Source organism: Ochotona princeps, chromosome 2, assembly GCF_030435755.1.
Source record: "Ochotona princeps isolate mOchPri1 chromosome 2, mOchPri1.hap1, whole genome shotgun sequence".
Taxonomy (NCBI): domain Eukaryota; kingdom Metazoa; phylum Chordata; class Mammalia; order Lagomorpha; family Ochotonidae; genus Ochotona; species Ochotona princeps.
This window is the reverse complement of record NC_080833.1, coordinates 19,174,253-19,197,321: the sequence shown is the minus strand read 5'-3', so window position 1 is coordinate 19,197,321 and position 23,069 is coordinate 19,174,253. Positions and strand designations below refer to the sequence as shown.

Sequence of the window (23,069 nt, the reverse complement as noted above, 5' to 3'; positions counted from 1 at the left end):
GAGACTCCTGGCTCCTGGCTTCAGATCGGCATAGCTCCAGCCGTTGCAGCCGCTTGGGGATTGAATCAATGGACAGAAGATCTTCCTCTCTGTCTCTCCTCTATGTATATCTGGCTTTCCAATAAAAAATTTTTTTTTACTTTAAAAAAAAAACGCTTGCAATAACTATCAGCAAGAGAGGGAGACTCGCTAGAGTGATTTTGAGAAGGATGGGACAGCGGGCAGACAAGCAGGATCCCCACCACCACCACTGCCACAGCAGGAGAGAAGGTGGAACAATCAAGGCCCAATGGAAGGTGAGGGAGGGTCTGAGCATCCCTGGCAACTCGGTCCTAGTGGTTTGTTTCTTCAGTGACAGTGATGTAAGAAGTCAGGTGATCCTCTGCTAGATCCCTGCAGAGAGAGGGTTTGATGCTGCCCTGTGGGACTGTGGGAGTGAGCAGTGCGAGTCTGATGGTAGCACTGCCAGCCAGCACCAGGGCCCCTGGAGGCTCAGTGGGCACATGAAAGAGAGCCCAGTCAGCAGGGCAGGGTCTCCCTCTGGCTTCAGCCAGAGCTGGGGATTCCCCAGGGTGTGGGTGCACTTAATAAGTGGCGTGGGAGGGAGAGTGTGTATGTCAGGAACTAATTACAGCTGTGCGCCACAGAATCCAAGCTGCGTAAAGAGGGAAGTCAAGCCCGCGGGAGGTGAGGAACGGTGCCCCATAAGTGGGAGGTCAACAGATCAAGGGCTCTTGGTAGATCAAGGCACCATCAGAATTGGGAAAGATGGGAGCTGGTGTTGCACGAACAGACGAGCTGCTTGATCTCAACGTGACGCAGGACAGGCATGAGTGCAATTACAGGTAATGACCAGGTCCAGTCCCTGGGCCATGAGAACCTGCAGTGGGGTGAAGCCCAGGGTGGTGATCCTCGCCAAGGGCGGCTCACCTGCGTGTGATTGAACTCATGACGTCATCTGCCAAGGCCGACTCAGCCAAAGGTGGAAGTGAGGAGCTCTGGGGAGCTCTGGGGCCTTACTTCTCTGGACTGCAGGTTTCTCATCCACCAAGCAAGTGATGAGTCCTAAGCCTGTGTTCTGACAAGCGAATGACAGACACTGCTGGACAGTGTTGACAAGCGCTGGACATTTCCATCACCCTGGAGAGCACCTTTTAAGGTCATAATGAAAATAGGAAATTGGTTGAGGGCGGTAGGGAGGTGCTCGGGTGACATCTGAAGCCAGGGGCCCTTCATGACACACCTCAGCTGTCCCTCCACTTGTTGGGACTATGGGAAGCTGGTCCTGGTGAAGACAGAAGCCTCTGCACGCTGTCCACTGCCCTCGCTTTCAGCCTCCGACAGCTCCAAGTCACCTCCGTCCCCACCACCATGACGTCCACATCCTGTAACTCGGCAAACAAGTGGATAATTAGCTTTGGGAATGGAAGCAGGGTGGTTTACAACAGGTGAATTGTCCAATTGCTTTTCCTAGCCCAGACAGAAAGACGAGAGAAAAAGAAATGAGTTTTCTATCTGAGACAGCGCCAATCAGTGTGTAAAGTGAGGGCTCGTCTGGGGATGGCCTTCCCCTGCCTATGTTTCAGACCTAGTTAATCCCCGTCACATGGCCTACTGGTAACTTCTCCAAGTGCTGGCTGTCCAGGGACAAGTATGGGGAGATGGGGCAGAAGTGGACCCACCAGGCCAAGTGTGTGGTTAGGGAGACATTCCATGAGTATATGCAACGTACCTCTACTCATTCTCTCTCTCTTTCTCTTTTTCTCTCTTTCTTTCTCTTACCCATACACATAGGCTTCTCTCTTAGTGACCTTTCTTTATTTTTTTCTTAGCTGTCTATGAAATGCTTTATTTATTTATGACTATTGTTTTTCTCTCTAGAAAGTTCCAGAAGGGCACAGAATTTGCCAAAGTAGTTCTGAGCTTAACCCAGCACCTGGTACACAGTAAGTTCTCGGTTAATGTATGAATGGATGCATGGATCTTGTGGGTGGTGCCAGAGCCGTGCCAAGCACAACTTTGTGATCTGTGCCAACAACTCCAAGAGGAGTGGCTGCAAAATAGGGCTCTGGAGTCAGGAGACCTGGACTCAAGTCCCATGCTGCCAATTAGTGGTTTGCCCGACCTTGGGTCTGGCACTTGACCTCACCAACCCTCAGTTACTTCATCTGCATGTTGGGCACACAACCCCACACTCCAGGATGTTTTAGAAGTCAGAAATACATAAATCATACCTATGCAGCAGGTACCCGGCAAGGCTTAGCTTCTGTGTTTCCCCTTCTGCCCAACATGGCATCGGGGGTAGCAGACATCTCCAACTCTTCTCAGCATTCGCCTGAGGGACTGAGGGCACAAGTGTAGCAAAATAGCAACCACCACCCAGAGGATTGGAAGGGGCTGTCCAAGGCTGCTGGGCTGAGCAGCGGGTCCCCTCCCCAAGAGCTAAGAGCAGCCCTCAGGTTTGCAAGGAGGAGAGAGGGGACGGGCCAGCAGCTGGCATGGGCTGGCCTCCAGGAAGAGGAAGTGGCATGGGATGGCCCAGCACGAGGCTCCTAAGTTGCAGTGCCAGGCCTGTGAGAAATCACACTGGTGACCTTGGGTTGACCAATTCTGCATCTTGGTTTTGCCTTCTGGAAAGCCGTGCGACTTCAACCCAGGCTGTCTGACAGGACAATGTTAGGAAAATGACATCCAATTTGATCTATTACTAAAAAAAAAAAAAAAAAAAAAAAAAAAAACCAGGGGCCAGAACTGTGGCATAGTAGGCTAAGCTTCCATCTGCAGCACTGTTTGAGCCCCAGATGCCCCACTTCTGATCCAGCTCCCTGCTTGTGCTTGGGGGGATGGGTAGGGGGTTACTTGAGTCCTTGGGCCCCTGTACCCATGTGGGAGACTTGGAGGAAGCTCCTGGCTCCTGACTTTAGATCAACTCAGCTCTGGCCACTGGAGCCATTTAGGAGTGAACCAGCAGGTGGAAGGTTCCTCTCTCTCTCTCAATCTGCCTCTCAGATAAAAATAAATAAATCTTTGGAATGAAGATATTTAAGAACAGTGCAGATAGTTGTTGCCACCACACTTACAGTTACAACCAGGGAGTGAAGAGATGAGTTTGAAGCGATCATGACACGCATCCTCTAGGCTCTGAAGGGTCAGAGAGAAACACAGGTCACCACGTTGCCCACTCTGCAGCTTTGGGAAAGCCCCCAAGGCAGCTCAGGAGCAGCTGGGAGATTCTACAGCCTCGGTTCATGACCAAAAGTCGGCTCCTCAGGAAGTCACGCCCCCCTGCTTAAATAGACTCCCTCTACCCAAACCCAGCCATGCTGTGGTTTGCAGGTGCTGCTCGGGACAGGGCCTTAGAAAGCATCTACTTCTGCATTCACGGGAACCGCCGGAGAACCGCAGCGCCTCGTGCAAGGAAGCCAGCGGCGCAACCTCTCCTGGCTTGTTGGAGAGCGGAGGACCAGGACCAGCACCAGACCGAGTGATGTTTCTCAATTTCTTCCAGTGAATAAAAAGACTCCGCTGTCAACTTTACGAATCCTCTTCCTCTCGCCTGCCTCTGGAGGGCGCTGTCCCTTTAAGTTCCACCCCCGGACCAATCACAATGAATAAAAGTTCTTTAAAGACCAGAAGAGAGAAGTCAGCGTGTAAAGGAGGGCGGGACAGGGGAGTGCCTTCCAGCCAATCGGACTCTCCTTGGAAAACTGACTCACGTGCAAAGCTCTGCTGGCCAATGGCAGGGGCGGGGCGGCTCTCGCTGTGTGACAGCAGCCCGGGCCAATGGGCGTGTGGCCCGCGGCCTATAAGAGTCAGCTGGAGCGGGGGTATCAGGGCGTTAGGGTTGGGGGGGTTGGCGCTTTCGGAGGTGCTCCCTGGGTTTCCCTTGCCGTCGCTGCCGCCCCATCCCTGCATCTCCGCTCCGCTCCACCCAACCCCGACCTTGATCCTAGCCGGGCTGCTCTTGCTGCCCTCCTCCCCCTTATAACCACCCCACCTCCCCGGTTTCTACCGTCGGGGTCCCGGGGCCGGGCGAAGGATGCTGTCGGAGAGCGGAGCTGAGAGCCGAGATGGGGCGGCTGCGCAGGAGGGGACAGCTGCTGCGACCTCGGCGGTGGCTCCGGCCGCCCCAGCAGACGGCGGCCCCAACCCAGAGACCTCTCCGGCCTCCTCCGGCCGGCACCTGAGCAGGCTGAGCTGGCCACAGGTGAAGCGGCTGGACGCGCTCCTAAGCGAGCCGATCCCCATTCACGGGCGCGGCAACTTCCCTACGCTGAGCGTGCAGCCACGGCAGATCGTGCAGGTGAGGGGGCGCGGGCAGGAGGGCTAGGGGTTCCATCCTAAGGCCAGCTTGGGCTGGGAGGTCCCTGAGGTCGTCTGAAAGCTGGGGAAATTGAGGGACGGGGTTGGAGCTGTAAACAGTGTACAGGGCTTCTTCCCTGGTAGACCAGACCTGCACGGATGGATCTCTTCCCCACTTGGCTTTCCCTGCCGCTGCGACCACGGTGGACCCTGGTGGAAAAGGGGAGGAGGGGGGAGGGACTTGGCAGGATGTTGAGCCGCCCCGCCCACCAGAAAGCCCTGGGTAAGGACAGAAGCCGGAGAAGGTGTGCATGCTTGGGTCCCAGAGAATTTTCAGTCCCACCCCCCACCCTCTTCACCTCATCCAGATCCCAGAATCAGAATCTGTCCTTGTGTTCCCATAGTCCTTGGCTCACCTGTCTAGGTGGAGAAATCCCCTCCATGGGCACTCCCCTCCTTCTTTTAGCTGTGGTGGTGGCAGGAGGGTATTCCAGCAGCAGCTTCCCCACCCCCCCACCCCCCGCCCCTCCAGTCCTGAGGACACCTAAGTGTCCAGTGTGGACTCGAGCCCAGGAAAGAGAAATCAGTCCATGCTTGGCTGTTTCTTAGGCTCTAACTCTTGCTCGAACCCTGTGACTCCAAACACGGCTCTTTCATCTGTGTTGCCCGGGCACTGTCATGCTCTGCAAAGCCAGAGTCTACTGTGCCCATCTAATGCCAGGCTTTCAGAGGAGTAGTGAGCTACCTAAGATTGCCTAATAAGGTGACAAGCCAACCCTGGGCTGCAGGTCTTCTGAGCACAGGTTGCCGCGGAGGCAAGGGCTCCCCACTCCTTCCCTGGCTTTCCAGCCCAACTTTGAGGTGTCAGGGGAGTCCCCTAGCAGAGGCATCCATGGACACATGATAGTGCCAGTGCGAGTTGCCAGCCAGGGCTCTCTGTTTCTGGTGAGGCCACCCAGGTAAGCCAGGTGAAGCAGACCCTGCCCCTGCCTCCCTCTACAGGAGCCTCCAGGAACAAGGGAGGGGGCTTACAGCAGGGGGGTTCCCTGCCCTCTCTTTTCCTCATGAACAAGGAATCCAGCCAGAGGGGGTGGAGGGAAAGGTGGATTCCCCGGGCCTGACTCACCGCACCCCAATGCTGTCCGCCGCTGCCGAGGCATTCCTGAGCTGCCCGCTGTCATCTGGGTGATGACAGACTTGTCCAGCCTGGGGCCCAGCTGCTAGACTTCCAGGACTGCGGCCCCCAGGGGACAGGCAAGGCAGAGCCCAGCCTGGCAGCCCCCTCCACAGGGATGTAGGTCCAGCCACCCTGAGGAGGGTCTGTGTGCTGCTCGGGATGATCCTGGCTGCCTCTATTGGGGCATGCTTGGTGCCAGGCCCTGTTGGGGACACCAGGGATGCAGATGTGACTAGGCACTTATGGCCAGGTGGCACAGACCACAAGTCCACAGGCACTGACTACAGTGGGATGGCGATGGTGGAACCACTTCCTCCTGAACCCAGGGCAGGGGGACCACAGAGCAGCGAGCCATCTGCTCAGCTTGGGAACTGGTCTAGGATGTTGGGTGTTTGCTTTCAGAGCTCAGGCCTTTGGCAGTCTGCTTTGCTGGGCTCCTTGTCACCATTTGCTCAATGGGAATGGCTCTCCAGCATCTTTCTGGTTCAGAAGCCAAAGGGAACAGCTGCCCCCACAGGGGGGGAAATCTGTCTTCTGGCAGGACCCTGAAACTGATTGGGATAGGGCAAAAGAGAAGGGGAGATAGAGGAGTGTGTTTGGGGCATTGGCAGGGTAGTGAGGGATGTTGGTTACTGCCTTCCAGCTTCTCGCCAGTGCTGAGCCATTCCATAGCCGAGGACCTGAAAGCTTTTTTCCCCTCTGCCTCACAAGGATTTGCCTACAGCAACCATCTCAGCAGCCAGAGACATCATTCCTGCTGACACTGGGCTAAGGGCTCACCCCAAAGCCCCCTTACCTGTGGCTCTGCAAAGCTTGGTTCTAACTAAGCCTGGCTCCCAACTGGCCCTGTGACCTTGGACCTCTGCCTTCTCAGAGCAAGGCATCTAGCTGCATAGCCTGATCTCCAGCTGCAGCCAGAGGGCCTGCATTAGGTGGTACTGTGAGTTGCACAAGCCTGCTGGCTGGCTGACAGCCGGTCTTTTTCCCTCCCTGCTGGGTCTCACAGCAGCTCCCAAGTAGATGGTTCAGGGAAGGACATTGGCACAGGAGAAAGGAGGGTGCAATCCCTGCCCCCTCTGTGGCTGGAAAGTCTGATTCAGGAGGCGCCAAGCTGCCCCACAGCCCTGGGGCGTGGTAGTATCTGGGGATCACCTGCCAAACTGGCTGTTGTCACACCTAGGAGAGACAACAGCCACTGACTGGCTGACACAGCTGCCTGTGATGCAGGGCCTCAGCAAGAGCACTGCTACCTAGTCATCAAGCCAAATGCCAGGTCCCAAGTTGGGCACCGGCTGGCTCAGGAGCAGGTACTGGCACCTAGTGAGGTTCTGTCAGCTCTAACAGCACTTGGGGAAGGAGCTAGTCTGTTCTGTAGGTCTGTAGGGTCCTTGGACCAAAGTCATTGGCTTCTCTCATTAGCCCACAAATCAGCTGATGGTATGAAAGAGAAGTCTCCAGGCTGGATTGCAGCAATTGACCCTGGCTGGCTGACCAAGACACCCTTAACCCCACCAGCTGCTCCAGCTCTGGGTCTCAGGACTTTGAGGGTTAGCCTCACTGTGAAAGTATCAAAGGCAAGGAGGTTGGGAACAATGGTATCTTTAGTCTCTGCTCCTTCCAATCCTAGGGCTGCAATATGCCTTGGAGACAGCCGAACCTGGCCTTGAAGGTACCTGGTACCTGCCAGAGACCCCGAGCAGGTGCCTTCTTCTGAGCCACGGTGTCTGCGTGGATAACCTGGACATCAGAAGATGTGTCCCTGGTGGACTCAGGTGCAGCCCAGCACCTGGCACTCAGGAGATGCCTAATCGCTTACTCCTCCCTGTGCTTGCCACCACCCTATTGCCTTAATAGCCTCTTCCCTCAACCTCCCGGAAGCCTTCCTGGAGGAGCCACCCTTCAGGATTGCCCCACTGAGCTTGCCTGCTCAGCATTCAGCTGCATTCTTTGCAGTAAGTAATTCCCTGGGAGGTGAGGCGGGCAGCCCGGCCCAGAGCGGGGCGCTGACTTGGCAGCGTGGGGAGGTTACAGAATCACAGTGAGCAGGAATGTTGCCTGGTCACTTTCCAGATGGTGTGAAGCACTTTGGGTTGCTGAGAAAACCAAATGTCCAACCCTACTTGGGTCTTCTCCCTGCCTCCTGCCCAGGGAGGTGCCTGCAGTTAAGCAACAGGTTCGAGAACCCTTGTGGGTTCCCTGAGGTGTCTCTCCCCACCTGGCCAGAAATTCTGACTCAATCCCCTTCCCAGATGTGGAAAGGGTCTGACTTTGAATTCCCACCCTTGCCATTTCTGAACGGTCTCTCCTCCCAGCCTCAGTCCTCCTCTCACCCTAGTGGGTCCTGTTGCCTCCCTGAGGCTTATAGAGATGAATTAAGATGAGTTAACACCTAGAGACTTGTGAACCCCACCCAACTGGGGTCTCATCTCAGCCTAGCAACTCTGTGACCTTGGGAGTGTTTCTTAACCTTAACCTCTCTGTACCCCATCTGCCGACTGGTATCCTGATACTGAAAGATGCAATTGTTGTGAGGGTTAATGTGGCAAGGAACAGGAGATGTTAAGCAGGTCCCAGTGTGCCTGGACAGTTAGCTCGGTGCACAGTGCAAAGCCATGTGTTCCCCTTGCAGGGTCAGAGAAGTAGACTAATGGAGGGAGTTGGGCATGGACCCTAAGTTTAATTCCCAACTCTGCATCCTCCAGCTGTATGGATATGGGCCAGCTATTTGGCCCCACTGTACTATTCTCCATCTGCAAAGTGGGCATGGTAATGACTCCACTTTTCTTTTTTTTTTTTTTTTAAGATTTATTCATTTTATTACAGCCAGATATACACAGAGGAGGAGAGACAGAGAGGAAGATCTTCCGTCCGATGATTCACTCCCCAAGTTAGCCGCAACGGGCCGGTGCGCGCCGATCCGAAGCCGGGAACCTGGAACCTCTTCCGGGTCTCCCACGCAGGTGCAGGGTCCCAATGCATTGGGCCATCCTCGACTGCTTTCCCAGGCCACAAGCAGGGAGCTGGATGGGAAGTGGAGCTGCCGGGATTAGAACCAGCGTCCATATGGGATCCCAGGGCGTTCAAGGCGAGGACTTTAGCCGCTAAGCCACGCAGCCGGGCGCAATGACTCCACTTTTCAAACCTTCTGTTTTTGAAGATTGATTTTCATCTATTTGAAAGGCAGAGTTAGGGCTCGTCACGGTGGCCTAGCAGCTAAAGTCCTTGCCTTGAATGTGCTGGAATTTCATATGGGTGCCGGTTCTAATCCCGGCAGCTCCACTTCCCATCCAGCTCCCTGCTTGAGGCCTGGGAAAGCAGTCAAGGACAACCCAAAGCCTTGGGACTCTGTACCCATGTGGGAGACCTGGAGGAGGTTCCTGGCTCCCGGCTTCGGATCGGCCCAGCACCGGCCGTTGCGGTCACTTGGGGAGTGGATCTTCAGATGCAAGATCTTCCTCCTGTCTCTCCTCTCTGTATATCTGACTTGCCAATAAAAATATATTAAAAATAAATAAAAGGCAGAGTTAGAGAGAGAGAATATTAGACTTTCATACTGGTTCACTCCCCAAATGGCCGTGATGACCAGAGTTGGGCCAACCTACAGCCAGGAAGGAACCTGCAGCTTCTTCCAGGTCTCCCTTGTGAGTTCATGGGCCCCAAGCACTTTTTCCCCCGCTGTTGCTTTCCCAGATGCATTAGCAGAGAGCTGGATTGGAAGTACAGTGGCCAGGACATGAACTGGCACTCATATGGGATGCCAGCACTGTAGGTGGAGCTTAGCCTGCAAATGCTAGTCCTGAATTTATATCTTTCTTTTAAAATATTTTTTCATCTTCTGAAAAACAGAGTGACACACACATATACTCACAGAGAGAGAGAGTAGACATGTCCTTCCACTTCACAACATCTAGGCAGGTCAGTTGAAGCCAGGAGTCAGAACTTCATCTGGGTCTTCCACGTGGGCAGCAGGGGCCCGGACCATTGGTCCACTAACTACCACCTCCCAGGCACATTAGCAGGGAGCTGGATGGAAAGTAGAGTGGCCACGACTCAACTGGCACTCAGCTGTTGGTGCAGGTGTCGTAAACCGTGGCTTAATTTGCTGTGCCACCACACTGCCTCAAGCTCACTTGTTAACATATGAGAGTAGTTGAAAAATTCATGGAACTACATATTATATCAAAAGTTACACATGGATTCCAACATTCTTTGCAACAAAATAAATGTTTATTTAAAAAGAGATACCTTCTCATTTTACTTGAAAGTCAGAGTTGTAGAGGCAGAGAGAGAGAGACAGAAAAGAGTCTCCATCCACTGACTGGTTCACTCCCCCAAATGGTTGCAATGGCCAGAGCTGAGCCATTCCAAAGCCAAGAGATAGGAGTTTCCTTGGGGTTTCCCGTGCAGGTGCAGGGACTCCAGGCCTCATGCCATCCTCTGTTGCTTTGCTAGGCCACAAGCTGGAGGCTGGATCAGAAGTGGAGAAGCCAGGACTCAAACCACCCACAGGGGATGCTAAAGCTAACAGACAGAGGACTAGCCTGATGTTGGCCCCAAAACAAATATTTTAGTTTTATCTTTCCAATGTAATGTGTGTAAAGTGCCAGATTAGGACCTCGCACTTAGCAAATTCCATGCATGCTTGCTATGATTGTTGCTACTCTGGGTATCCCACCACTCAACGGAGGATTCGAGGGGTAAAGGATTTTGCAAAGTTGTAGGGGCTGCTAAGTGCTCACAGGTGATGGGTGCTGCTGTGACCTCTGCATGCAAGTCCCCAGAGGGTTCCTGATACCTGTGCTCATGCCCTCCTCTCCGCAGGTGGTCCGCAACAACCTGGAGGCGCAGGGACTACGAGTGCACAGCGTGCGACTCCACGGCTCAGCTGCCAGCCACGTCCTGCACCCTGAGAGTGGCCTCGGTTACAAGGACCTGGACCTGGTGTTCCGGGTGGACCTGCACAGCGAGGAGTCCTTCCAGCTGACCAAGGCCGTGGTGCTGGCCTGCCTGCTGGACTTCCTGCCGACTGGTGTGAGGCGCGCCAAGATCACGCCCGTGACCCTCAAGGAGGCTTACGTGCAGAAGCTGGTCAAGGTGTGCACGGACACGGACCGCTGGAGCCTCATCTCGTTGTCCAACAAGAGCGGCAAGAACGTGGAGCTCAAATTCGTGGACTCGGTGAGGCGCCAGTTTGAGTTCAGCGTGGACTCCTTCCAGATCGTCCTGGACTCGCTGCTGCTGTTTGGCCAGTGCTCGTCTACGCCCATGTCTGAGGCCTTCCACCCGACTGTGATAGGCGAAAGCCTGTACGGGGACTTCAATGAAGCCCTGGAGCACCTGCGGCACCGCGTCATCGCCACACACAACCCGGAGGAGATCCGTGGTGGCGGCCTGCTCAAGTACTGCCACCTGCTGGTGCGTGGCTTCCGGCCACGGCTGCTCCCCGACGTGCGCGCGTTGCAGCGCTACATGTGCTCACGCTTCTTCATTGACTTCCCGGACCTGGCTGAGCAGCAGCGCACGCTCGAACGCTACCTGGAGGCCCACTTCGGTGGTGGCGCTGCCGACGCCCCGCGCCGCTACGCCTGCCTCGTGACACTGCACCGTGTGGTCAACGAGAGCACCGTGTGCCTCATGAACCACGAGCGCCGCCAGACGCTGGGCCTCATCGCCGCTTTGGCGCTCCAGGCGCTGGCGGAGCAGGGCCCAGCCGCTGCTGCTGCACTGGCTTGGAGCTCTCCCCGCCCAGACGGGCTCTTACCGACCACCATCAGTTATTACGTGACCCCCGTGACCCCCATGCAGCCGCTGCTGGCTCCAGCTCACTCCTACCCCACCTGGTTGCCCTGTAACTGACTCACACCCTGGGCAGAGGACACCAGGCCTTGCCGGATGGTATGGGGCCCTCAGGAGTGGGTGGAGGATGATGGGACCAGGGACAGACAGACTGCATGCCCAGCCCTACTGCAGGGGCCGGCTTTCAGTAGAACTCCCCCAAGCAAGGCTTTGGGGTGGACAGGGACAGGCTAAAGCCCCTTGCCACTCTGAGTGGGGACGATCCTTTGGTGATTGCCCCACTTCTGGATCAGGGTGAGATCCAGGAGCTTTTTGTCTTGGAAATTGCTAGGCTTCAAAAGGAAAAGCAAGTCTGGGAGGGAGGTAGCCTCCAGGCACAGCAGGGGTGGGGGGTGTGGATATGCCCCCATCTCAAAAGGGTCTTCTGGCCAAGAGCCGTGCTCCCAAGGTCTATAACCCACACTCCCTGCCCCCAGCATGAATGGGGACTGCTCACTTTGTGGGGCAGGGAAGGAGTCTGGACCACTAACAGGGCCCCGTGGTGGTCCAACCTGGCTAATCACTGGAGAGGGAAACTGAGGCATGAGGCTGACTCACAGGTCTGGGGAGGGATGGGGAGAGACTCCTGAAAGGCATACCTCAAGACCTGGAAGAGGCTGGATTGAGGCCCAGGAAGGCACCAAGTAACCTGGGGTGGGCTTCCCCTGTGCCGCCGCAAGCTGGTTCTGTGGGAGGTTTTGGGGTGCAGTCCCCTGCTCCTCCCCTCCCCAGCTGGGTTATGGGGCTCTCACATGAGGGAGGGGACTCTGTCCCCACCCACCTCCTCTTCCATCCCCCTGGATTTGTTGTTGTTTTGCACTCTTAGCACATGCCAATAAACACTGTCTACACTGAGCCTGGCACCTTGCGTTCTCCCAGGAGAGAAAGGAGCTGGTGTGGCTCTGGGAGCTACAGGGTGAGCCTGGCTTGTGGTGTATGTAGACAGGTGGGGTGCATTTGAGGGACAGAGTTCCCAGAGGCCTGGGCTGTGGCAGGGGGTTGTTCCAGCTGCCCTAAGTACCAGCCCCAGGAGCTTGAGTCTGTGTGTGTGTTGCATCCACCTCTTGGGGAACAGTGAGTGGCAGTGTTTTCTGTCTGGACTCCTAACAGGTGGGTGAATCTGGACCAGTGCCCCCTCCAGAAATGGCAGCTAATGGGGCAGGAGTTTGAGTAGCAGTAAGTTGCCCACATCTCGTGCAGCAATGTCAGGGTCAAGTCCTACCAAGCACCTCAGCTGTGATCCAGCTGTCTGCTCATGCGGTCCTGGGAGGCTGCAGTGAAAGTTTGAGAACTTGGGCCCCTGCCACCCACAGGGAACAACCAGATGGCATTCCAGGCTCCTGGCTTGGGCCCCTAGCCCAGCCCTGGCTGTTGTAGACATTAGGGGAGTGAACCAGGAGATGAATATCTGTCATTCTACCTTTTTTTTTTTTAAAGATTAACTTTATTTCTAGTTTATTCCCTAAGTGGCCACAATGGCCAAAGCTGAGCTGATCTGAAGCCAGGAGCCAAAAGCTTTTTCCGGGCTTCCCACATGAGTGCAGGAGTCCAAGGACTTCAACTGCCATTCTTCATTGCTTTTGCAAGCCACAGAAGGGAGCTGGATGGCAAGTGGAGCAGCAGGGACTAGGGCCAGTGCTTATATGGGATGCTGGCACTGTAGGCAGAAGCCTAGCCTACCATATCATGGTGCCAGCCCTGTCACTCTGCCTTTCAAATAAAAACAAAAAGAGCAGCTGAGAAGGGGGGATTTGAGTCTCCCAGAGCCCAGATGGCTTTGGCTCACCCCAAGCAGGTCCTCTGGAGCGGGCAGGGTCTCTTCCAAGCCTGGCTGGGGCTGTGCCAGGGCACTCGCCTCAGGGCATCAATAGGCACCCTGGACGCTGCCCATTGTTTGCCCTACCTCTTTGATCCTGGGATGGCAAAGCCCTTTACACAGTCAGCTTCATTAGGGGCCTCAGAAGTGGTGGCTTGGATGATTGCAGCCAGGGTGGGATAAACAAGAGTCGGCACCCCACCCCCAGTACCTCCTGCTGCTGGAAGGGCAGGTGGAACTGCTTTCTCTACTAGATAACCAAAACCAGCACCTCCCACCTGAGCTGTGCCCACCAGCCAGGGCTCTGTGCCTCCCACTTCTCTATCTGGCCATTCGTGTCTGAACGTAAGAGTAGTTCATGACCTAACTGTAACAGGCTCAGGTTGCCCAGGTGGGGAGTGGGCTTCAGCCAGATGTGTTTGATTTAGGAGGGAAGCCCCTGCGGGGCATGTGTGTCCACAGTGACTACCATGTACCACTCTGGGGTAGACAGAACATAAACCATCCAGGCCCAGGAGACCAGCCACATGCAGCCCGAAGGCCCAGGAGTTTCCCCAATGCAATACAGAAGTCGGCGAGCACCTGCCTCATCACACGGTAACACCGTTGGCCAAAGCCTTCAAGGTGGTGGGAAGCCAGCCATGCAGATGTCAGGGGAAGCTGTTCTGGGCTGGGGAAGTCATCCATAAAGGTTACATGTGCTTGCCAGGTGCGTCAGTGGGACAACACGGGTGCCAGAGGGTGTCTGGCTGAGCTGTACGCCACCTGATCTCTGTGTGGATGTGGTGTGTTCAACATGACCATGACATTTTGTCACTTTGCAAGTCAGGGGCCCAGTGTGACAGCAGCCACAGCTTGTGGTGACTATCTGGGGCCTAGGGTGGCCCCTGCTTGCCTGTGGGTGTGTTTGGGAGGGGTGTGGTGTTGCTGGGCGTGACACAAACACTGACTCAAGGAGTGACACTGCTCTCCCACTGGTGGGGATGCTAGTACAGGCAGGAATCAGGAACAGGAACTGGAGACCAGCAGAAGCCAGACAGGCAGAGGCTAGCCCTGTCCTGCATCCTTCCAGCCAGGCCTCGTGGGGTCCTCTCTCCGCCCTTCTGCTCTGACAGCTGGGGAGGCTGCCATGGAAGGATGGGGCATCAATGACTCCCTTGTTCCTGGCTTCCTGTGGGGTTTGACTAGGACAGGCCCCAGCAGGAGAGTGAAGGAAGCCTGTGTTTATTCGCCCCGCCCAGCCACCACCCAACCTGGCTGCCACCAGGCTTCCTGGCCCCATGAGACAATAGCCTGGCCACACAGCTGCTGCCCTTGGCCCTGCAGACCATCCCTAAGGCTGCCCACTGTGGCCCACCCTGGTCAGTTTCTTAAGCCCCCACCCATCCCTTATACTTGCCAGCTGGAATGTGTCCAGTCTGCCGCAGGAACCCTGACTGACCAGCTGGTCCAGGGCCACCAATCCAGGCAAGCACACACTGACAGGGAAGACTTCCTGGGGAGGGTAGGTCATGGGGAGACCCATGGGCACATGGTGACAGGCCCAGTTTGCCCATGCCAACCCAACAAACTGCTCACAGAACTGGCAACCTCAGGAACTGTGACGAGCAAGGACGCAAAGTGAAGCAGCCCGGAACACACACATGTCCGCCTCACCATGTGGGGGGATTTATTTTTCCTGAACACGTGTGTTGGGGGCTGCACTGAGACATTCCCGCATGGAGTTCTTCATGTCCTGAGCGGGACTCCAGGAGCTCCTTCCCTTCCACCCTAAGCCTGGGATACAACTGGACACAGAAAGTTAGCGTAGCCGTCGCCCCTTCCCTTCCCTCGGGAGCCAGCAGGTGCATGGGGCAGGGCGGGGGGCGGGGAGAGCTGTACCCCTACAGGAGAGAACGGGGCAGTGGGTGCGGGAAATGGGATCTCTCAAGCCTCAGTCTTCCCTCCTACAGAACTTGGGCACTACCACATGGCATCCACCCAGGCAGTGACAGCCACCAAAGCAGAGGGACTCGAGCTGTGCCATGGCCAGTTTGTTTCTAAAGCCTTTTCATGTGAGGACGAGAAATATTTGCCATGCTCCTACACCATCAGATTGCATCTCAGGGACCTCAGGGTACACCCCAAAGTCAAGTGCATCTGCACATATGGCACCGGAGTGAGAACTCCCCAGCCCATGTGAAGCGAGATCTCCCATGAGGAGAGTGTCAAGCTTGTATAAAGCCAATTCTGGAAGTCTTCCTGGAGGAGGTGCCCAGGGAAGGCGCAGAGTCCCAGCGTTGGAGTCCAGGTCCACCGTGTGGAAGCTCGGAAGAGCTGAAAAAAAGCATTCCCAGGGCTTGAACGGCTTTTCTCCCAGCCACCTGCCCCCATCCACCCCTCCACATGCACTTTCTCCCGAGGGTGGTGTGGCAGTGACCCAGGATCCACTGGTACAGGTTCCCTGGGGCTTCGGTCCTTGGCTGGGATCTCCACTGGTCTGAGCAGCTGGAATGGAATGTTCCGGGAGGAAAGGCTTGCTCCGCCCCCTCCCCTTATGGAGCTCCCCAGGACTGCTGGGGGTGGGGGGAGACGGTCTAGGGATTCCAGATATGGCGATGATGTGCTGGACCAGCCAGGGCTTGGCACACAGGCCTGGCCCAGGCCCCTGCTGCCCAGGACTCTGACCGACTCTCCCCACCACGTCCGCATCGTCCACCCGCTGCCCTGACTCCAAGCTGAGCTCCCCCTAGCTCTGGCCCAAAGCACAAAACAAAAACACAGAGAAGAGACTGGTTAAGAAACAGAAAAGGATGGCCCCCCAACTTCCCCAGGGACTGAAACCTCAGGTGACCCTTCCCGACCAGCACAGATCCACAGGGAGGGTGCGCCCAGACTCTGAGGGGAGCAGAGGGCCCCCCTTCTGGTATCCTTCCAGGGTCTCCCCGGAACTGAGGAACAGGGGGCACTATGCATAACCTGAGAGAAATTCCCACGCCCCCACCCCACTCCTACCAAGTAAGCTCTCACACAGCCTAAGGCTTAGGGACCTCCGCTGAGCCCTCCCCACCCTGCTCCTGCATGGCCAAGCTAGAGGGAAGACATGGGTTAAGAATCTCCGAGGTTTCCCTCCTTCAGTTGGAAGGAGGCCTGGGGTCTGAGGTGGTCTCCACACATGGGGCTGTGAGGATCCGGGAGCCTCACGGACACCTCAGCGGCAGCCTCCTCACTAGGCGGCCCCTCGGCGTCACAGCTACCACAGCTCACACGTGGCAGCCTCTTTCAGGAAGCCCTTCCAGAAAGACCTTCACCGCCTCGGCGCCCCTTCTCCACGCGGGTCTCCAGGACCACCGCGACACGCTGGTTCTACCAGGTCCTTACAATGCAAATTCCGGGAAGGACTAGTGGGCGGGGAATCGAACCTGCTCCAGGACACGCCCCCAGATCCCGCAAAGCATCTCGCACTGCCCTCTGGCGGCGGCAGCCACGCACTGCTGGGGCAGCGCAGAGAGGGCAGAGCCAAACTGGCTTGTTACTTCTTCCCTTTGCTGAGATCCCAGATTGACTGGTGACCATCTACCTCCTCAGTGCCCAGGTCCCCTAAGATCTCCACATAATCCGCAGGATTGGGGGCTGAAGTCGTGGAGGCAGAAGACGGTCTGTCCCCTGCCCAGGAGCCGAAGCGGGCAGTAAAGGCCTAAGAACAGCGCTCCAGCAACACCTAATGCCCAGCACCAAGCACCATGATGACACCAGGGAGAGCTGCCTGAAGGAAGGTGGCAGCTCCTATTCCACCCGTAGGAGGAAATGTATCCAGGCCCTCTCTAGCAGGCGTTTCCGCTGGAGCCCTGGCTGCAGCCCTGGCTGGACCGGGCAGGAAGGGAAGGAGAGCTGGCAGCAGGGCAGTGCACTGCGCCAGAGCTGGGGTTCAAGTCACTGAGTGTGGTGAGCTCTGACCTTGACCCCGGGCTACTGCGAGCAGAGAGAAGAGGCAGGACTGCACAGGATCCCATGACCAAGCGCCATGGACCCCACAATACACACCCACTCCACTTTCTCTAATTCTCTGCCCACCTGCCCCAACCCCACATTGGGAGAAAGCTGATTATCAACAAATCCTATACAACAGCAGAACTGTGGTGGCCTAGAGTGCTTTACGCCATTAGCTAAAAGCTGCTCTGGACAAAGCACCCTCCCAGGCAACCCAGAAACCCAGCAGTCCTGGCTGGGGCCCAGCACTGTGGCCTGAGCTCCCTTAATGTGTCATCCTCCGTCCCCCTGGATCTCCAGACCCTCTCTGCGCAACCTCCCCCCCCAACACACACACTGATTTCTTCCCCAGCTCAGGGGTCAGCGTAGCGAGGCCGGGGAGAGGGGAGTGCACTGGAATTCAGTTCAGACCGTGGATGGCGGCCAGAAGCCAGCTGTCCCCTCACCCCTACCCAGGGCACCATGGGAAGGACACCTGCAGACCTGGCCTCTCGCTCTTCCCCTCGCTGGCCTGCGCACTCAGGAAAGCCCCCGTGCACTCTGCAAGATGTGGTCTTTCGGTCAGCTCTCAGCTACAGGAGCCAAGAGCAGTGGACACCCTTGGGATGATGGAAAGACCAGGAAAGCCTCCCCTGGCTCCACCTGTGTCCACTGCCCCACGGCCCTTCTGGGGGGCTGTGACACCCAGCTGGCAGACCACAAGCGTGAGAGAAGCTGCAGGGAACTCTGGTGAGCAGCAAAGCCACAGCCAGGCCACTTGCAGATGGAGGAGGGGAAGGGCTGAAGGACATCAGGAGAGCTGCAGCTCTCATTTCAGGTCTGGCCCTTTAAGCCCCTCCCCGCTTCCAGGAGGCTGATGCCATACCTGCCCCCTTGGGGCCCCCTTACAGGGTGTCACCTGGCTCCAACCCTGGTAGAGCCATCCTAGAGACAGGTTGGGAAGGGAGGGCGGGGCTAGGCCAGCAGGTGCCAAGCTCTCCATCCTGGTTTCCCGGGTGATCTAAGCAACCTCTCTGAAACTCCATCTCCTCCAAAGAGCGTCAGGGGCTCTGTCCTGCAGTCCCCAGCCGGCGCCACCCCATCCCGGGTTCTCATTATTCTGCCCTCTCCAAGGTTGGGAGTTGGACTGTGCTGGAAAGCGGCGGCCTCAGAGGGCAGACTTTTTGCAGCCCCAGGAATCAGGGCAGGGAAGGCCGGTGCGGTGTCCGTACAGCGGGCTCCAGCGCGCCCAAGTTTGCCATGCGCTCCTCCTGGGAGCTGGGCATCCCCAATTCTCACCGTCTAACTAAGTCTCTAATAGTGGGGTGGGGAGTCGGGGAGAGGTGAGTAGCTTTATTAGGGACCCAGGGAAGGGAGCTTCCGGGCCCTGCACCCCCACCGCCCCGCCTTTCGAACGCACCAGTCGCTACGACCGCACCGCCACCTCCTTTCCTGAGCCCTGTCCTCCGGTGATCGGCTTGGTCATCCACGCCGGTGACTCCGCCGTCCATTCCTCCACAGCGCGTCGGTCGGTACCTCGGCGATGGGCCGTCCGGGGTGGCCAGGGGTCCGGGTGCTTGGGATCAGCGCTGGGGAGAGGCGGGGCCGCGGGGCGGGCTGCGGCGGAAGGGCGACTCGGGCTCAGGGCCGTGTCCTCGCCGCAGGCGCCCGGCGCCCCAGGGCACGCAACCACCCAGGCCGAGCGCCGAGGCGAGCAGCGCTGGCGGGCGGCCCCGGCGGCCGCGGCGGGAGCCCTTCTTGAGGCGCGACCCGTGCGCCGCCAGGTAGAGCTCGGCCTGCGCCACGCCGCCGCTCAGGCGGCCCAGGCTCTCGGCGCGGTGCGCCAGGCGTAGCTCAGCCGCCAGAAAGACCCGGTGCAGCTGCAGTACGCGGCTCTCCAGCTCCGACACCAGGCGCCGGCGGCCCTCCACCTCCAGCAGCCGCCTCCGCGCTTCGGCCAGCTCCAGCGCGCGCCCCCCCGGCCCCGCCGCCGCCGCCGCCGCCGCTGTGCCCGGGCCGCCGTTCGCGCTCCCTGCCGGCCCGGTGACCCCCGCGCCCGCGCTAGGGCCCTGGCGCCAGCGCTGCAGCTCCTGCCCCTCGGCCGCGCCTGCTGCCGACCCCTGAGCCGCTTCGGGCTGCGACGACGCCGGGGTCAAGGTCGGAGTTGGGGGCGGCGGGAGCTGGGGAGACGGCAGGGACTCCCGGGGCGGCGGCGGCGGGGACCCGGGTTCTGCCGGCCCTTCCTGGGCCCCCGGGCCGCAGGCACTGATGCGGCAGCCCGGCATCCCCCGGTCCCCGGAGGTCTGAGCCTGGCCGTCCGCGCGCGGGTAGACGGACAGCCAGCAATTGGAATAAGGTGGCCGCAGACCCGCACGCCGGCGCCGCGCCCGCCGCCCGCGCGACTTATAGAGCACGAGGCGGAGCGATGGGCAACGTAGCCAATCAGCGGCGAGCATGCCCGGCACCTGCCCCCCAGCCCCAGGCATCCGGGGTGGGGGGGGCCTTCCTTCCCCAGCCCTGCAGATCCCTGGTCCTGGGCCCCGTTCCGGTGCCTGGAAATCGCGACATCCAGGCTCCACGTGGGACACGGCTTTGCTCGAGGCCCCACAGCATGACAGCGACAGCCTGCGATCCAGCTCCGGAAGCCTGACCCCATGGGCTGTGCCCCTTCACACCCTTCACGTCACACGGGGAGAAGAGGGGAGTACCTGGCCAGGTTAGAGTTGCACCTGGAGCCGAACAAACCCCGCACCAAGCAGCTGAGCCCTGCAGAAGTCAGTGGTCTCCCTGGGGAGCCCCAGGATGCCCAGTTCTTTCTTCCGTGTGTGCCCCTCCCCGCAAGTGTCCCCACACCTTCCCCACAAAGAGGAAAACAGCCCCAGAAGGGGTAGCGATGGTTTGCTCAGGGTTGGCGCCCGCCCAGCTAGCCAGGGCCTCTCTGGGCTCTGGTGCCTCCTTCCCTGGGCCGTTAGCTCATCCTTGCCAAATGGTTCGGACTCTGCCTGTCCTCTTGACTTGCAACACCGGGGACCCTTGCCACACCTTTCCCAAACACAGGTCCGGGCGCCATGGGCCTGCCTCAACCTCCTTGAGCCTGAAAGTACCAGTAGGAATGGGAAGTCTTCGAGATGGGTGGGCCCCAGGACCTAGAGGCAGAAACTACTGGTCTGCCGCCAGCGCAGGATGAGCGAGGGCAGGGTGATCACCGCCCCACCTTGAACGCGAGGTCGATGGGGGAGCCGCCATCACCCGGTGAGGCTAAGAACAGAGCCTCAACCCGCCCCCGCGTTCTGAGGGTTTTCAGGTGCCTTAGACTGAGTGACAGGGACACGTGGGCGAGACAGCTTGGCTCCAGGGAGGCTCAGCCAGGAATAGGGAGGGGGGCGCCCAGCTCAGCCAGGAGGAAGGGAGGAGGGCTTACAGAACTAGGGGAAGAGGGAAGGTACCCAGCGACCACTGATGGGGGCTCAAGGTAGGGAGGGGGAGAAATCTGGTAAGGGTGAGCAGTGAAGATGCTGGGGCGCCAGGAAGGGGAGGGTCTCCCTGGCAGACAGGAGCTGGAGGCTCACAGTGGACGCCCCAGGAGGGTCCCCCCCACCCCACGCCAGGAGGAATGCCCTGCTGAAAGGTGTTGTCCGCTTCCAGTCGTCCCCCTCTGGGTCCTCTCCTGGCAGGTGCCCTGGCCCCATCTTAGGGAAGGCTTGGGCAGGTGTTTTGCCTGTGTCAGATCACCTGCTCCCAACTCCTGGGGGAGGAAGGGAGGGAGAGAGGAGCCACATTAAGCCCTAACCCATCATCTGCATATCCCCAAAACCTGATCAGCTCAGAATCCCAGCCCCTCTCCCCATCTCACCCCACACACTCCCCTCACCTCAGCAAGAAACTTCTCCAGGGGGAGAAGACTCAACATGTTCCCCAAGTGAATGGACGCCCTCACATGATTCCCAAAGCTAGAGGGCCATTCCGCTGCAGGGAGGTAGCCAAGTAAGACTTTTTTTTTTTTTTTTTTTTTGAGATTTATGTATTTGAAAGGCAGAGTTACAGAGAGGAAGAGATAGAGACGAGGCCTTCCGTCCCCTGGTTTGCTTCCCAAAGGTTTGCAACGGCCAGAGCTGAGCAGGTCCAGGCCTCCCACATGAGTGCAGAGACACAAGCACTTAGACCATCCTCTGCTGCTTTCCCAGGCACATTAGCAGGGAGCTGGGTCAGAAATAAAGCACCTGGGACTTGAATCGACACCCATGTGGGGTGCTGGTGCTCCAAGTGCAGCTTCACTCACAGCACCCTGCACCAGCCCCCAGGTAAGGGTTTTAACACAGGTCTGGCCCACCTGCAGATCATCCCTCTACTACCCTCCAGCAGTGCCCCTGCTCCAGTGCTCTGTGGTGTGGTGTTTCCTACAAGGCATGGTTGCATGTTGTTATTTGTTGGTTTAGTGAGTAACAATCCCCCCTGCACTGGCTTTCATTGTCACCAGGGCTCCCGGATAGGATGTGGAAGCATTGGCCCCATCAGGCAGTTGATAAACATAGGTTTGAATGAAGCATAGCACAATTCTAGGACTAGGAGTCCCCTTACTCATTCAGTTTTTATTTCTTTTGGTTTTTTTAAGATTTTTATTGTTTAAGTCAGATATACAGTGAAGAGGAGAGACAGAGAGGAAGATCTTCTGTCTGTTGATTCACTCCCCAAGTGGCCACAACAGCCAGAACTAAGCCTATCTGAAACCAGGAGCCAGGAGCTTCTTTCCGGGTGCAGGGCCACCCTCGACTGCTTTCCCAGACCATAAGCAGAGAGCTGGATGGGAAATGGGGCTGCCAGGATTAGAACTGGTGCCCAAACGGGATCCGGGTGCATGCAAGGCAAGGACTTTAGCTGCTAGGCTACCATGCTGGGCCCAACTCGTTATTTCACTCAGTCAACAATTTGTTGCTCCCCTCCCCTGGATTCACTTCTGGAACAGAGAAGCCCTGCCCTAGGTGAGTTTCATAATTTAGTGGGGTTTGCCCTGGTGAGGCACCAAGAGCAGCCCTGGGCCCAGATGGAGGGGATCCAGAGGGTGTCCTGTAGGAGGTGACATTTAAACTGAGATCCGAAGCATGCAAAGTGGGTGGGTGGAAGGGAGGAGTCTGGACAGGACACTGTGTGCCAAGGACCAGCGGTGACACAAGTTTGGCTTCTGCTCACTTCCTTAGCTGAGTGCCACACTCCCAGGAAAAAACAGGGCCACAGCACCCTGGCTGCTAGTGCGTAGCCACCCTGGCAAAGACAGCATGAGGAATACATTCTTTGTAAATATATATGCCTACTTAAAAGGCAGGCAACGGGGGGAAGAGAGTGAGAGTCTATGTACCAGTCTACCCTCCAAGAAGCCACGATAGGCAGGGCAGAGCCATGCAGAAGCCAGGAGCCAGTAACTCTATCCAGGTCTCCCATGTGGGTGGTAGGGACCCGAGTATTTGGTCCATTGTCCCCTGGTTTCCCAGGGGTATAGCAGGGAGCTGGGCCAGAGTAAAGCAGCCAGGACTCAAACTGGCACTCACATGGGATGCCAACATTGCAGGTGCAGGTGGCAGTTTAGTTCACTGTCCCACAACACCAGATCCCAGGAAATACATTTGTTAACTCTATGGATTGCTGCAGTTTTTCTTTTTTTTTTTTTCATAATAAACTTAATAACAAAAACAGGGTTGGTGTGAAAGACAGACCAGTTCATTGAGGTTGCATGGCTTCCTCACACTGGTGCCACTCTCTCTGAAGATGGTGGGCATGGCCTCCTGGTGAGTTAGATTACCAGGGTCCTTGTCCTTGCTCCAGGGCTGCCAGGGACTGTATCCGTCATCCAGCAGCCCTGGAGGGCATGGATGCTTCTCTGAGCAGAAGCCAGTGTGGAGCATAGCATGTTAACCCAGCACCTGTGGCATCCCATGTGGGCACTGGTCCCTATCCCAACTACTCCACTTTTGATCTAGCTCCAGCAGAAGGTCCAAG

At 57.4% G+C, this 23,069-nt stretch overlaps 2 protein-coding genes across 2 annotated transcripts; one reads left to right on the top strand and one right to left on the bottom strand.

The window, feature by feature from the left end:
* Positions 1-3,606: 3,606 nt before the first annotated feature.
* Positions 3,607-11,937, top strand: TENT5B (terminal nucleotidyltransferase 5B). Its single transcript, XM_004592359.2, has 2 exons — positions 3,607-4,303; positions 10,301-11,937. The coding sequence occupies exons 1-2, from the start codon at positions 4,040-4,042 to the stop codon at positions 11,333-11,335; spliced, it is 1,299 nt and encodes a 432-aa protein (XP_004592416.2). The 5' UTR covers positions 3,607-4,039; the 3' UTR covers positions 11,336-11,937.
* Positions 11,938-17,907: 5,970 nt separating this feature from the next.
* Positions 17,908-19,468, bottom strand: TRNP1 (TMF1 regulated nuclear protein 1). The gene has a single exon (XM_058677419.1). It carries the CDS (start codon positions 19,361-19,363, stop codon positions 18,662-18,664), a length of 702 nt encoding a protein of 233 aa, XP_058533402.1. The 5' UTR covers positions 19,364-19,468; the 3' UTR covers positions 17,908-18,661.
* Positions 19,469-23,069: the final 3,601 nt, after the last annotated feature.